This window comes from Psittacula echo, assembly GCF_963264785.1.
Source record: "Psittacula echo genome assembly, chromosome: 1".
Taxonomy (NCBI): Eukaryota; Metazoa; Chordata; class Aves; order Psittaciformes; family Psittacidae; genus Psittacula; species Psittacula echo.
Genome location: NC_137735.1, coordinates 93,515,919 through 93,530,387, shown reverse-complemented (window position 1 = coordinate 93,530,387; position 14,469 = coordinate 93,515,919). Strand labels below are relative to the sequence as shown.

General features: G+C 44.5%; 1 protein-coding gene across 1 annotated transcript in view; it reads right to left on the bottom strand.

Moving 5' to 3' along the window:
* HIPK2 (homeodomain interacting protein kinase 2) overlaps positions 1-14,469 on the bottom strand; it is a 129,667-nt gene that overhangs the window by 20,029 nt on the left and 95,169 nt on the right. The window contains exons 4-9 of the mRNA XM_080631746.1: positions 12,673-12,792; positions 11,857-11,943; positions 10,562-10,746; positions 6,687-6,849; positions 3,829-4,036; positions 2,129-2,250 (exon numbers count right to left, since the gene is read on the bottom strand). Coding sequence (XP_080487872.1) covers positions 2,129-2,250; positions 3,829-4,036; positions 6,687-6,849; positions 10,562-10,746; positions 11,857-11,943; positions 12,673-12,792 — 885 coding nt within the window. The remainder of the gene's footprint in view (positions 1-2,128; positions 2,251-3,828; positions 4,037-6,686; positions 6,850-10,561; positions 10,747-11,856; positions 11,944-12,672; positions 12,793-14,469) is intronic.

The window sequence follows — 14,469 nt, the reverse complement described above, 5'->3', positions numbered from 1 at the left end:
CTCCCTCCTCTAGGACTGCTAGTCTCAAACAAAATGCACAGGGAGAGCTGGACGCTGGCTGTGCTGGGATGCAGTAAGGCTTTGCCAGCCACAACTACCCTGACATGGGCAAGCACAGTGACCTGCGCTGTGTGCTGGGCAGGGGAAAAATTGTGATGGCACTAACACAGCACTGGGAGCACAAAGAGCAGCATCATGCCTGATCAGTGGGGACAAATAAGTAGGGTGGAAAACCAGAAGTGGGCTCTGGAGGCGCTAAGCTTTCTGCTGGGGACAGTCCCTCTAGTAGCTGGAGCAGTCACACGGTCCGATCTGAAGAGCATTAGATAAGCAGCTGTGCGTGAGAGGAATAGCTCTCTGCTGGGAGAGAGACACACAGCCGCTCAGAGATCAGATGTGACTACAATGCATTACAAAGAAGCTGTGTTTTTCCATTCAGGAAACTGGAATTGGGTACAGATTTGTTTATCAGACCAGCTGCTCAGCCCGTACTGAGCGAGGCCCACGGACACCAGATGCCACCGGCATCAATCAGAGCTCCCTGCCATCAGAGCAGCAGCTAGCATTTCTCACTGCAAGAGACAGGCAGATACATCAACAGGCAGACTACTTCTGTTCTATCAAATAAATAAAAATCTATGCAAGTGAGGAGCGTTTCTCAGAAACAGCTTCAATTCCCTTGTAGAAGTGACAGTGAATAAAACATCAGCAGAAATTACAAGAGGGGCAGCCCATGAAATGGGAATTCACATAGCAGGGGCAGCACAGAATCTGGTAGCAAAGCTCCTCCTGAACAATCCCTCCCACAGATTGTGTGGTGATCCCAACAAGAACACCTCAAGAAGAAAGAGGGAGCCAGAAGTCCTGAGATCTTTCAGGATCCTGCTGCCTTTGGGATGTTTCAGACCTGACTCTCATCCCTTCTAGCCCCATGTAACAGAACACCTGAGGAGGTCTGTCAGAACGGCAGGGCATGCAAAGCTCCTTCACCCACTGACTTCTTGCATAAGCAATAGCTGCTTGCAACTGTACCTGTAGATTGCTTCTTGCTTTGCCACTGTTTTTCTCTCCCCTACAATTCTCCTTTCCTACCAAGCAAGAGAGCCCATGCAGGTTGTTACAACATGCTGCAACAGAGATATGTCTGATGTTTCAGACAGCCCTCTAACAAAGACTGTTATTGGGAAGGGGTAGGACACGTTAGCTAATGGAAATCATTCAGCCTGCAAGTTGTTTCAATCCATCTTCACCAGATAAGCACATGAGGCAGCTGCCAAAAAAAAGACCACTGCACCAACAGTCTTACTCCAGCAATGCCACAGAGTGACATAAACCTTGAAGTCTGCTGGTACCTGCCTGCCTATGAACACGCTGCCATTAATGAAGGCATGGTGGATAACCAATCCTGAGTCAGAGGCATGAGTTTTGACTTGTAAGTTACCTTTTCCAGGAACCACAACTTAATACTAAGTGCAGATTCACTGAAGCCAGCACAAGGAGGAATGGCAATGAGCTGCTCCTGTTTTTTGAGGAGCTGGGGTTCCGCTTGAGAACGTGCGTGCAACTGGTGCTACCCATTCTTGTTTGTATTTTTTTTTCCTAGGAGGAACCATGCTTTACATGCAAGTGCATTTTGGACAATTGTGCCAACAAGTGCTGCTGACAAGGAATGCTTCTTGTCTGTTGGGCCCCTGGCTCTGCCCCCTACATCCCTCTCTTAACTTAAGAGCAGAGGGGCAGCTCATAAAACAGAAGGGTGCATACTTAAAAGCATGAAAGGTATCTCTTGGCAGCATGCTATTCACCAGTGCAGCTGCTGGCTACAAACTACCACTTACCTGTTTCTCAGCAGAGGCCTGACACAGCTTCCGCTGAGGCTTCCCACGGATTCCAATGGAGAAGCAGAAGGAAAGAAGGTCTTTCCAGAGACCCTTGCAACTCTGACACAGACTTTGAGCTGAACAATGAACTGAGGTTTGGACATTTTGGAGAAAGCTGGAGCCTGTTCTATGGCTGCTCAAGTCTCCGACCTGCACCACAGAAGGCCCTCAGACAAAGCTGCTTTCCTCAGCCTCCAAGAGCTGAACAACACAATACCTGCTAAGCTTGGTGCTTCAGAGCTCCTTACCTGAGCGAGGAGTCCTGGCTGGATCTGAAGAGGCTGGGCCCCAGGAGCCTGAGTGACAATGGGAACGGCATTCTCCATCCGAACTGAATACCCAGCATGCTTCGAAGGGGAGGCTTGTAACCCTGTTCCACCAGCACAGGAGGTACAGCATTAGCCATCAACAAAATTACTAGGAATGTGGGTCTGCCTTTCAGAGGTGCCTAAAGGCACTCGCTGATGCCAACTTCAATTGCAGTGTTCAGCCCCTCTGAAAAATTGGGCTCTTGGAGTCCCACATACTTCATCCCCACCCAAAGATATCCATTAAATGTTCATAAATATGATACACGTATAAGGGGGAGGAAAAGACATTTTCAAAGATGTCAAGAGATTAACTGAGTTCACATTTTTAGGGTATCTCAAATAAGTGGGAGACATCTCAATACAGTGTCTGCAGGGAGAAAAGGAAGAGAGGGGAAGGAATGACTTCTCTTTCCCCCCATTCTCTGGTTTGACAACAGAAAATGGTCCTTGCCAGCCAAAACCCATTGCCATGCAAAAATGTTCTCTTTTGAACAAAGCAGGATGGGAATCCAGAACTATGTGATCCCTCAGCCTTGAAGGGGACAGGTGATTTTCTCTTGCATTTGACCATGTAATCTAGCACAGCCGAAACTCCAAATACTGCTGACTCAGCCACACACGCATTAGCCCAGCTGAGCTGGAGAAAACGTCCCCCTCCACACCACCTTAGTACGTGGTAGGGCCTCTGCTACATCCTCTGCTTTAGAACTTTCTCAAGACAGCAAGTGGAAGATGTTAGCTTACATATTCTAGCAATACATTTCTGAAGTCAAACCCCTGAGATGCATTTTAACTACGTAGAAGAGGTCTAGCTGAACTCCACTAGTTCAAAAGAGCTTTGATAATCCTGCAGAACATTTAACAAGTGCCTAGAGACTGCTCCACAGACAGGCTTGTAGAAATGAAGAGCAGAAGTTGCACCAGCTGAACTGAGGTCTATTTAGACCAGTTCCTACAGATACCTAGCTAGTTTTTCCAAATTGCTACAGCATGTAGAGTCAAGAGAAAGACAAGTGGCTACATCTCATCTTCACCCAAGCTATCTGACACTGTGGTGCCTGCTACCAGTATACACAGGTAGAGCTATCTAAAGCAGAGCTGGTGCTAAAGGAACTGTACTGCTAAATGGTCATGAGCATCTGTTATGAGGACAAACCTTCAACTCCACAGGCACCACACTCCCTGCTGAATTAACCTCCTGAGTCTTCCTTTTAACAACTACATCACCGAGAAGTGATGAACCCATTACTTCCGTACTGATTTATCGTTGTTGTAGGGAAGAGTTTTCAAGTTTGCCAAAGTGAGGCAGAACAGCCTCAAACTCTGTTCAGGGCAAAGGATGACAAATATCCCATGCCCTTCCTCAGCTCCTTCTCAGAGCCTGTCCTATTGTTTTAGACCACTCTCATGATGCTGAGACCTCCTTTAGACCTCCAATTCATGATGAAGGTGCCTGCAAGACCCTCCACTGTTGCAAACATTTCTATCTGCAGTAACATCATCGCTCTGATTTACTAGGCCAGCACTTCTATTGTATGGCCTGCATAAAGGAAGCTTGCTTCCAACAAAAGCTAGATGGAACACTGCAGTGGGGAGGGAGCAGTGACTAGCCAAGACCTGGCGAGCCTGTTACCTACCTTGGAAGCCTGGTGGGCAGACGATGAGAGCTTGCTGTAAGGGGTCGGGCCGGGCACAGATCTGCGCTGTTCCTGTCTGCAGGGGCATGCTCCGCTGGGCCACCGCAGCCATGGATGCCGCTGAGGGCTGGTAGAGTGCAGATTGGTAATTTAGTATGGAGACCTCGGGGTTGGCTAAGGAAATAGTGGCACTGGAGGAGGTGGGAGCCAGGTTGGTGGTCTAAAGGAATGACGGGAATTAAAACAAAAACAAACAAAAATGAGGGAGATGGGTACGCTGGAAGAAGCAAAATCCAAAGATAAAATAAAAAAGTAAAATAGTGCAAGATAAAGTAAAAAAAACCCAAACCAAAACAACCAAACAAAACAGACTAAAATAAAAAACAGCAAAACAAAACCAAAGAAGGGGTAGAACCGGACACTGAGGAGCATAGAGGTAAGGGTAGCGACAGGGGAAGGAACACAGTCTGCCTCAATGACCACAGCTGCACCATGCAATGGGATCTCCAGCCACATGGCACTGCTGTTAACTGCTCAAAGACAGCACGTTCTCCAAAGCACAACTATAGCTCCATTTATCACCCGACTGGCTCTGATTTCCAGCATGATGAAGATGGGTTCAGAAAATGCTACTGTCCCCAAATCACATTGTTCACTCATCATGCACATAGCTCTAGAAGCAGCTCACATTTCTTAGGTAAGAGAAACTCAGAACCTCCATGCCATGTGAAGCCGTGTCCTGAGAGGAGAGACTCATTCCAGCCTTTCCTCTACCTTGTATCTAAGATGGCACATTCCCTTATGTTTTGAATTTGATGGAATCAGAAGACACAACAGGAGGTAATAATACTACTTTCAAAGTTCATGACTTTAAAATCTCAGAGCAGAAACTCCAGCAGGGGATGTTGCAAAGCCACAAAAATCAGCCCAGGGTTCTGCAAAACATCTAGCAATCTGAGGGTGACTTGTTTTTCATTAGGACTGAGTCTAACAGTTGCAGACAAACAAACCCTAAACAGCTCTGCCACTGCTCTATAAAAATATGTCCTTAGCATTCATGTCTAGGCAGCTAGGCTCTACCTGACCAAAGCCCACCTTTCTCCTCCATGCAAATGCACTAGCATCACTGCTGGAGATTGGTCAGATAACACTTTCTCATAGTGAATGTATGAACCCAGGATGAGGCTTTGATCAGGGCTGCAGAAGGCAGCAGGCCAACCATTTCACACTGACCTGGTTGCCACTGGGCCTGAGAAGGGTGACCATGCTGCACTGCCACAGCCACAACCATAGCCACAAGGGATGCGATGGTGAAACATTTCTTCTTCTTCCTCCTCCCCCCTCTGTGCAGAGGCAGAGAAGTGCAATCTATTCCTCTGTGCAACACACTGAGCAGCAACCACAACAGCTCGCACACTCCTCATCTCAGGAGTCCTAATGGGAGGGAGGCAATCCCCAGATACGCTTTGCAAAGACAGGGAGCACCAGAGAGCCAAGATGAGTTGTATGTTGAACAGAACAGTGAAAGGTTTAGAGCTTGTTCAAATTACAACACCCTTCCTGGAAATGTTTCTACCACTTCTTCTAGGAACACTGGAGATACCAGTTCTGCTCACAACACACACCCTTTATGAGAATTCAGATTACCATGGATCTCCTCAGCCAACAACTGATCGCAACATCAAGTGAGTAGCAAGGAAACGAAAGCAAGTCTGCATTTCCTACTAGCAACTGTGGTACTAATGGTGCCTCTGCCATGCAGCTGGGGCCTAGAGAAGCATGTAGCACACATTTCTTTAGTCAGCATCTCAGATATGGCCAAGAAAGGGAACCAGTGTTTGTAACTAATACCCTATCACACCAAGCCATGATCTATCTCCGTGTGCATCTGCTTAATGAATTGCTCCAAAAGACTTTCTGTGATTACATGCATTGAGAACTGAGTCATGAAGTCTGGTTTTCTGACTGACACATGAACACCCTGTGTATCTATACAGACTCCTTTAGATCCCTTGCTTTCCATCACTATTTCTGCAATGCCACCTGCAATCTCTGGAATGAATCTTGAGCAGCCTGTTCCCAAAATGCTTAAAAGACGGTAGCTATTTCTTGAGCTTCAGTCTCCTATACTGCTGTCCCTGGTCCCTGGAGAGTTTCCTTTCACTGCTGTAATACAGTACCGCAGTAAATAACTTAGCCTGCTAGTCACATAAAATCTGTCAACCCAGCATCCCCCAACACTGGGGCACCTAAAACTAATACAAGAGTCCAAAGCATGACTACAAAGCCAGAGCCCGCCAATGTAGAGTGCAATGTGTTTGGAGTGGGGGTATGTGCACAGGGTTCCCATGTCAACTGCGGCATGTGGAGTAAAACCAATGAGAGATAAGAATACACATTACCACTAAACTCTTCTTTCCTCTTGATTGGTTACAGTGCTGTGTCTGTTACAGACGGATTTAAACTCTTTTTACTTCAATGCCAATTTGAAGAAGTGCTGTAAGATCACTGATGTGACCCAGGGAGTGCAGTCCTGCCTGCTGCGTTAAGGGACTAAGGAGCTTTTCCCCATAGCAACTTCCCAAGTAAGCAGGATTTATCACCCCCAACAACAACATAAACAATGAGGGCAACATTTCACCACTGCACAAACTGTCACAAGATTACTGCTTGCCTGAAGAAAAGAGAATGAGGAAGAGCAGAAGAGTAAGCCCCAGAATGAGGAAGAGCAGAAGGAGAGTTAAAGAGTATATATTTTTGCTGGCATGTTAAATGGGATGGTACTTTGCTTTTTTGTCTTCTAGACCTCACTGGCCTAAATGTTTCAAGCGCTGGCTGCTTCTGATTGATGCCCTTACCTGGTTGTGGACTGTGTTCAGCTGGTTGTTAAAAGTCATGGTCAAGTTGGTCGATGTACTTGGGGCTACATGGGTGATGAATGGTGTCTTGCTCTGGTTCACTGTGTCATACATATTCACCCGCCGCTTGCAAATCTCCATGTTCTGGAAGCAGGACTTGACACTGTGTAAGGAGGAGACAGAAAATCAACTGACCAACCAACACAAGTTAACAGGTCCTCACAGCGCCCTGCATTAGGTCTCCACATCAGGCTTGGTATTTTCTAGGCTCTTAAAAACCTCTGCTATTTTATGCTGGTCTCTTAGTCAGCGAAGAGTCAGACTAACTCTGTACTGAACAGAGATAAATGGGTGTCAAGATGACAGTGGCTGCTCTGGCACTCCTGGGTGCCCCCATGGGTCTGAGCACTGCAGTGTGAGACAAAGAAAGCAAGCAAACTGGTTGCTCTTAGGTGGCAGGGCAAGAAATACAAAGCAGCTATTTTAAAAGACTAAAAGAGACTGAGAGCAAGAAAGATAGAAACTATTTCTTTCTTATGATTGAGCCTCATGCTTTCTGCCTCAGTGCAAGCCTAAGGGTAGTTTTGAAAGTCTTTTGCAAGGAAGAATTTTACTGCTCTTGGTCGCTGAGACCCCTGAAAAATCTTACTTGTTCCTTTTAAAAAGTTCACTGAGAGCTGAGTCCAGCCAAGTGGATAAAACATTGCCCCTGTCTGCCTAAACACTTCCTTAGATGCTTATCTCAAAGCACATTAGCTGTCCTCCTGCAGTCAGTGGGACGATTCATATCATGAAAGGTTATGCCAAATCATATTCATCAATGTCCTGAGGGGATCAGGTTCTGAGGTTATCTCAGTCTGAGAATTGCATCTCTGGGGGGAAAGATTATAGCTTCTTCCTCTACACAGACTTTTCTTTAAATGTTATTGATATAGCAATGGAAATTTTCAGAAGTGTAATATTTTGTATCCCCAGTAAAAGAGATGAAATACTCTGCACTGCTAGAGCACTCGAGGTGTCTGGTACATGGAACTGCTGGTATTTCATTTTTATAATTGGGATCTGAAGCATACAGAGGTTTAAGAGATAACAACATAGCAATCTTGTGCAAAAGTGTGTCTTTCATAAAATCTCATTTTTTCCAAGGTGTAAAAATCAATACAGGTTTTCCACAATTCTTCCATAATAATTGTTCTTATAAATGAGGCCTCAAAAGGGAAATGCATTTATTTTATTTCCATTATTCCAACCCAGAAAACAGAAAATGAAGCAGTGAAAATCAGCTGTAGCTGTAAAAATTCAGCTGTATGCATAATTTATTTTCTAACAATCTGTTAAGAAGTAGGGGAGGTAAACACATCCTCATATAATTTTTAAGAAATAAAACGTCCCTTCAAAAGGAAGAAGTTTATATGATCCCTATTGGTCAGGAAGAGGACCTAAATCTTTTTATCCCTGTCTTATATCTTACTCACATGATCACCTTTCTTCTCTTACTGGTAACAGCTTGATAACTGGATCTGTGGCATAAAGACCTGCAGACAAGACAGGCTCAGGACACTGCATAGCTGCTCATTCATTTAAAAAACTATGAAATACCTCTAAGCCCTAGAACACTTAGAAAAATCTATATAAACATAGAATATAAACTATATAAACATAGAAGACTATAGCGTTGCATTTTCCCAATCAACTAAAGACTATAATCCTCTGTCCAATCAAGCCAAAAGCATGGAAAGAGTGTATGTTCTGTATACACTGTGTGTTACCAAACAGTTTTATATAACAAGGTATAATCTCTACTAAAGTAATACTGTGTTCTCTGTCTTTACTTGAAAAAAAGGGGAAAAACCAGAAGCCAGAGCCAGAGCAAATTGGACAGAAAGGTTGAGAAGTACCCAACAATATAAGAGCCAGACAGTTTAATATGTGAAATGGGGAGCTAAACTTCTGTTGCTGTTTGCTTGGTTTGCTTAATTAAGCAAAACAGCCCCTCTCAAGCATGCCACAGCAGAGATTCCTTCCAGAAGCTGCACCTTCCATATATTCTCATATTCTTTCCTGCCTGATTTACTTTCAGGAGAGATTACAACTCCTGCATCTCTTGAGGCTTTGAAGCTTCTATTCTCAAAACCACAGGCAATCACAGACAAAATTTCCATTAACTTGCCATGCTGGCTACAGCTTGTTGCTCTCTTTACCAATCACTGCTTCCAACATGGAGGGGCTGTGCAGGGTTATGCACCCGGCTGCCTCAGCATTTAGTATTTGCAGACCTTAAACTGAATTTTTTATTCGGGTAAAATTCTCACTGCTGTTGGCCCCAGTGATGTTTTCAGCCTTTCTGGGGCTTTGCCTGAGCAGCCACAAGCGAGCACTTCAAAAATGAAGATGCGATTATGGTCTGTTGCACTAGTGGAAAGATTTGTGATGGCAATGCACTATGCCACAAATCTCTCCTATCTTACACATTAGCTCTTGCACAGTAAGAAGGACTGTGGCAAATTAAGAGATTTTTGTATGTGATACTAACATTGTTAGAAAATACTGTCATTTTTTAAATTTATGAATGCTTTTATATAAAACTTATTTTCTCTCTGTTTAGCACAACAACCTCCCATCTTGTTTTCATTACATTTATCACTTACTATCTATGTATAGATAACAATACTCAAAGGTGTCTGTGCAGGGTAAGTCTAGGTCTACATAGATTGTGTACCCACTACCTTACGGTAAGCAGCTGCTCTTATCTTGTGATAAATATTAACAAAAAGACAGCTACAGCTCCTTCACAGAGGGAGCAGTACCTTAAATTAACTTGAAATACCGCAGGTAAGTGCACACATACAGGCAGGAGAGGTGACACAGCAACCTGCCGCTCTGCAGCACCCACACAAACATACTCTGTGGCTTTTTGAGGAGTCCCCTTTATTTTCATACTTGAGCTCCTCACAGTCTCTCCACACCCATACACATGGCACCCAGTGAAGTACAGTGCTGTGTCAGCAACTGTTTCCTGACAAGGTGAAGGGACAGCCTGCAAAAGGACCTTGAACTGCAAAGTGCTGCAGAGCAGGATATTCAAAGCTCGGTGTCCTGAAGGCTTTGGGGAGCTCCCACTATGCGTTTGCCTTCACTTACCCCTGAGAAGCCTGACCCTACCTGAAGTGCCCAGGGGAAAACAAAGCAATATGCTGGGTGCAGGCTTCCTGAGTTTTAGCTGCTGTGCTCTGCGACACAGCCTTAGGAGAAGGGGGAGTCAGGCCTGACACTTCATTGCATCTCCATTGGGCAGTGGAGCCCATCTCTGTTCCACTCAAATGTGTCAGCTGAGGTCACAGTGTGGCGTTTAATGCTACATAGGCAAGCAACAACAAAGCTGAGAACTGAGCTCCTTGTCCTGCTGCCTGTGCCTGTAAACCAGCCAGCTGTAGAAAAACCTCTTCCTTCAAAAAACAAACAGCCCCAAACTGACCCCTGAAAGATGGGAAGGTTCTGGGAGAAAGGGTTGGCTCCTCACTGCAGATAAGGTTGATTACTGCAGTAACAATCAAGACTATATTACTTTGAGATATACTGATACTTTCGGCACTAATTGCATAATTTCTGCTGCATTTTAATGCAAACATATGTAATTACTGAATATTTACATAATGAATGTAGCACTCTCTGCAGTGTTTTAAATGCCAAGCACCTACAACACAATTCTCACAACCTTAAGAGGTGGCAATCCTCTTATTTTTCAACCAGAAAAAGACTAAAACCTAGGGGTTATGCATCTTAATAATGCACCTCGGGTACATTTGTTCTCCACCACAATCAGTTCTCCTCTTCACCCCTCAATTCAAAGCCCGAGGGGAAAAAAAGCTACATACTGTGTGCTGTGTGGGAAATCGAGCAAGTGCGTCATGGTGACAAAGGGGTGGTTCAGAGTTTCAATGGGTGTTATTCTCTTATCTGCATCTATCGTCAACATCTTCTTTAACAGATCTATAAACTCCCGCCGGTCTGCCTTTTCCACCAACATATCACTTCCTTCCAAATCTGTTGTCATGTTCACCTAGAGGAGAGAGGACAAGGGTGAGGGCTGCAGGGAAAGAGCAGATGGTCAGGTCTCCATCGAACTGTGTTTACTCCTTGTTGGAGCACATGCCCTGCAAGCCCCGCTGTCTGAAGGGGTAGTTGCTGAAGCCACACAGCAGACTCTGTGGTGGCTACTCATCTGGCTTGTGCATGTCAGATCTCTAGACAGTCTGTTAAGTGTTCAGCTCGCTTGGGTCAGTGGCTAATGAAACACTTAGTCACCCTCCAGTGAAGATGAACAGCTTCCATGTGGTAGCAGGCAAGCTCTGATAATCAGTGTATTTATCATATAAAGGACTGTGCTACCAGATCCTTAACAATGTGTCCTGTAAGCAAAAAAATGTATAAAATAAATAAAAATTGTCAGTAGGTTTATCAGAAACATCCTATTCACGGATCAGGTGCCAGGAAAAAACCACAATGGTATGTTATTTTATCCATTTATACAGTCTCCCGTGATCTCAGTCCTCCATTTTTTGCATGTTAGCTTGTGAATGCTACAGTATCTAGACTTTGCTAGCACAAACTCCAGCTTTGTGCTAGCCTTGTGTGCTGGTGTTGTGACAATTTTGTGTACTAGTTTGTTCATTAGCACAGACTCCAGTCGCAGGGGTGGTTATGCTGGAATTAACTTCCACAACCATATGGAATTGACACAGTGAACTAGTACTCCCTGTTCCCCTACCCAGCCATGTTTTACAGAGAGCACGCTCTTCTGCGGCATGGTGATTATTTCCAGTGTCACTGTTTTACAAATGGAAATACTAAACACAGAGAACTGATTTGCCAGTGGTCACACAGAGGAGCACTAAAGAGGCAAGAGAAAACACAGGATTTCAACACCCAGAGATGTGACTTTGCCATTTTCCACGGATGTTTTTCTACAGCACATCAAGCCCACATGCCCTCATGCACAGTTTTCCCTACAAAGCAACATAGAATGAGCTGATTTGGTAGGCATAATCCTGGTATTTTTCAGGAGTTCGCATAAGAACAGGATACATAGAGAGATCATGTAGTTCCCCTTTGTCAGCGTTGCCCAAAAGTGTGTGAGACAGTGCTGCTGGTTACTCACCAATGCTCTTACCTGTGCCATATCATCCAAACAGTTGAAAATATACTTTCTTGCTTCCTTCGACTTAATCCCTGTCTCTGCCTCATGATCATCTGGTGTCTGTTTAGAACAGGAGACAGGCATTGACCAGAACTGCCCTGCAATCAGCTGTGGGTTACATGCCACTTCCCGCTTGTGCCTTAACCTGCCCTCATCAGAGATCACTGTATTATCTTGCTTGCCTCACCAGATAACATTTACACAATCTCTGCTACGGTTATATGACAGCTTGTGTGTCACAAGGTGATTTATCCCTTCTTTGTCACTTCAGAGGATTCTCAAAACAGCAGTGAGAGTCTCAAAGGTCCTGCACCCACGCCAGCGTGATGTTCAGCATCCTATCCTTACAGCCAGAAGTCCAATGATCTCTCTCCTTGGGAACTGAATGCAGCCCGATACGCTGGTACAAGAGACTCAGGGCTCACTTGCACTACTAGCAGTTTTGATTGTCAGAATTAAAATGCTTTCTTCCTCCCTCCCACAGTGAGTTAGATATTAGAGTGAAGTCTGCCCAGGGCATGTTTCATTTAAACTACAGATCAATTCATTGACTACTTAGAAGGAGATTTGCAGGTCAATTCCAGACTTCCATTTCCCACAAAGTAGTGCCAAGCAGATGGGCTAAAGGCTGCAGACTCTGGTGATGGCAGTTTTACCTGGGGCTATACCCACTCCAATGTCTGTGCTGCACTGCAAAAAGCAGAGACCTAGGCTCTGGGGTGACCTGAACATTTCCTCACTTCCAGCCAACAACTGCAAGGTATAAGAAACAAGGGAATATCTTCCTACCTTCAGTCTCCACAAAGGATATGGTGAGTCTGTATCCCTGTTGAAAAACCTCGTAGTCTTTGTCCCTGCACTTAATAAATACTCTGCCGGTAAGCCCTGCGTCTGTGAAATATAGCGAATCTGTAAGAGAAGGATGAGAGGTCACTGTTCATCCTGTGAAGATCTCTGGCGATCTTCCTTGGAAGGAGGGCAGGAGGCATTTAAAACAATAGAACAAAGAAAGAAAGAGGAAAGGTAGCACGTAGTTAGACTTCACCAAAAAAAAATCCCCCAAAAACCCAGTACAAGGAATGACAGGAAAAAGAAATCCTGTATGCATAAGAAGTTCTCCATTTATCACATACGTCACTTGAAATTCACCTTTATGGTACACTCCCACAAAGCCTATGGATAAAGGGAGGAAAGTCCCCAGGTTTTAGAGGTCAGAGAGGGAGACCCACACAGAGATTTCAATGGGGTGTTTCACTGCTTTGCACCTTTTTATGCCATGCTCTCCTCTCCAGGAGGTAACTTCAACATTTTGATATTTGTGCTCTAACTTCTGCTGGCTTTTTCCCCCCAGCTGAGTGCACAGCCTTTCCTAGGAGCACTCTGAAGTTAGAAATGGATAACTATCTTTGAACTTAGATGAAATATACACTCAAATGAACTGACACCCTCAGTATGCAAAGTACTTCATCTCTGACTTCATCTCTGATGACTTCGTTTGTTATTTGGGCTAATTCCTTGAGTCTGACCTCGCTGGTGCTCACATAGCTAAGAGATGCTACACATGTGTTTTCAGGATTTTAGACTTCAGTTTGTGTATTCAAAGGAGAAATGGTCTGTGACTACACAATTAGAGACCGATCTCACACATGCCTGGGGTGCCACACAAACCCTTAATTTTGACATCTCTTGATTTCTCTCTGTTTCACTCTGCAAAACTGCTGCAAACTCTGCAAGACTACTAAAAATAGTCGTCGATGCTTGAAAATTCTAGGGAAGAATGGAAAGCATTTTTGAGAGAAGAGACAGAGAGGGATTAAAATAAACAACTAAAGGCATAAAAAGCAGCTGTGGTTTCAAAAGACTTCCAAAGCACTCAGGACCCAGTTCACTGAGCGTGGCTTGCTTGCCTCTGCAGCTCCTTAGGTTCATGAGAGCACATGCACCTGAGAAGCACCAGGATCAGCCCCAATCCCTTTCCCAGCTCCCCAGGAACCCTCACCCTACTTCACCAGAGGAAGCTTTTTGTACTGGGCAGTTCAGCTGGACAGGTAGGTATGGTGATTTCTTTTTCAGCTGTGTGTTTTATGAGTTTTTGGGTGCAGCAGAGAGGAGAAATAAAACTTGCTCCATGCTTGGCATGTGATTTTCAAATGCTTGCAAGTTTTTCAGCTACATCTGATTTCCTCTGGAGTCACTAATGGCCCTGCTCTTCATTGCAGGTTATTTCCCCTGCCAAATTTCAACTTTAGAGCTCTGACTAAAAACATACTAGTTACAAAAGAAGAGTCAAAGAAACACTTTCATATATGAAAAACCTTATTACTCTGGTTTTATTTATTTTTTTTTTTTAATTTCCTAGAAGAAAAAAGACCCTCTTCAGGCCACATTTGCAGACATCTAAGATCACCCTGAAGAAGACTATGGAAAAAAGTGCTCTGCAGCTCTGGCTCTAGCAGCTGCTGTGCTATCAGTTTTAGGACTACAAAAGGAGCACAAAAACCTATAGGGAGAGAAGTAAGACAGCTTCTATTAACTGGAAGCCTACACTACTGTGAGCGTTTTCCTTCTTGTCATTGCTTTTAATAT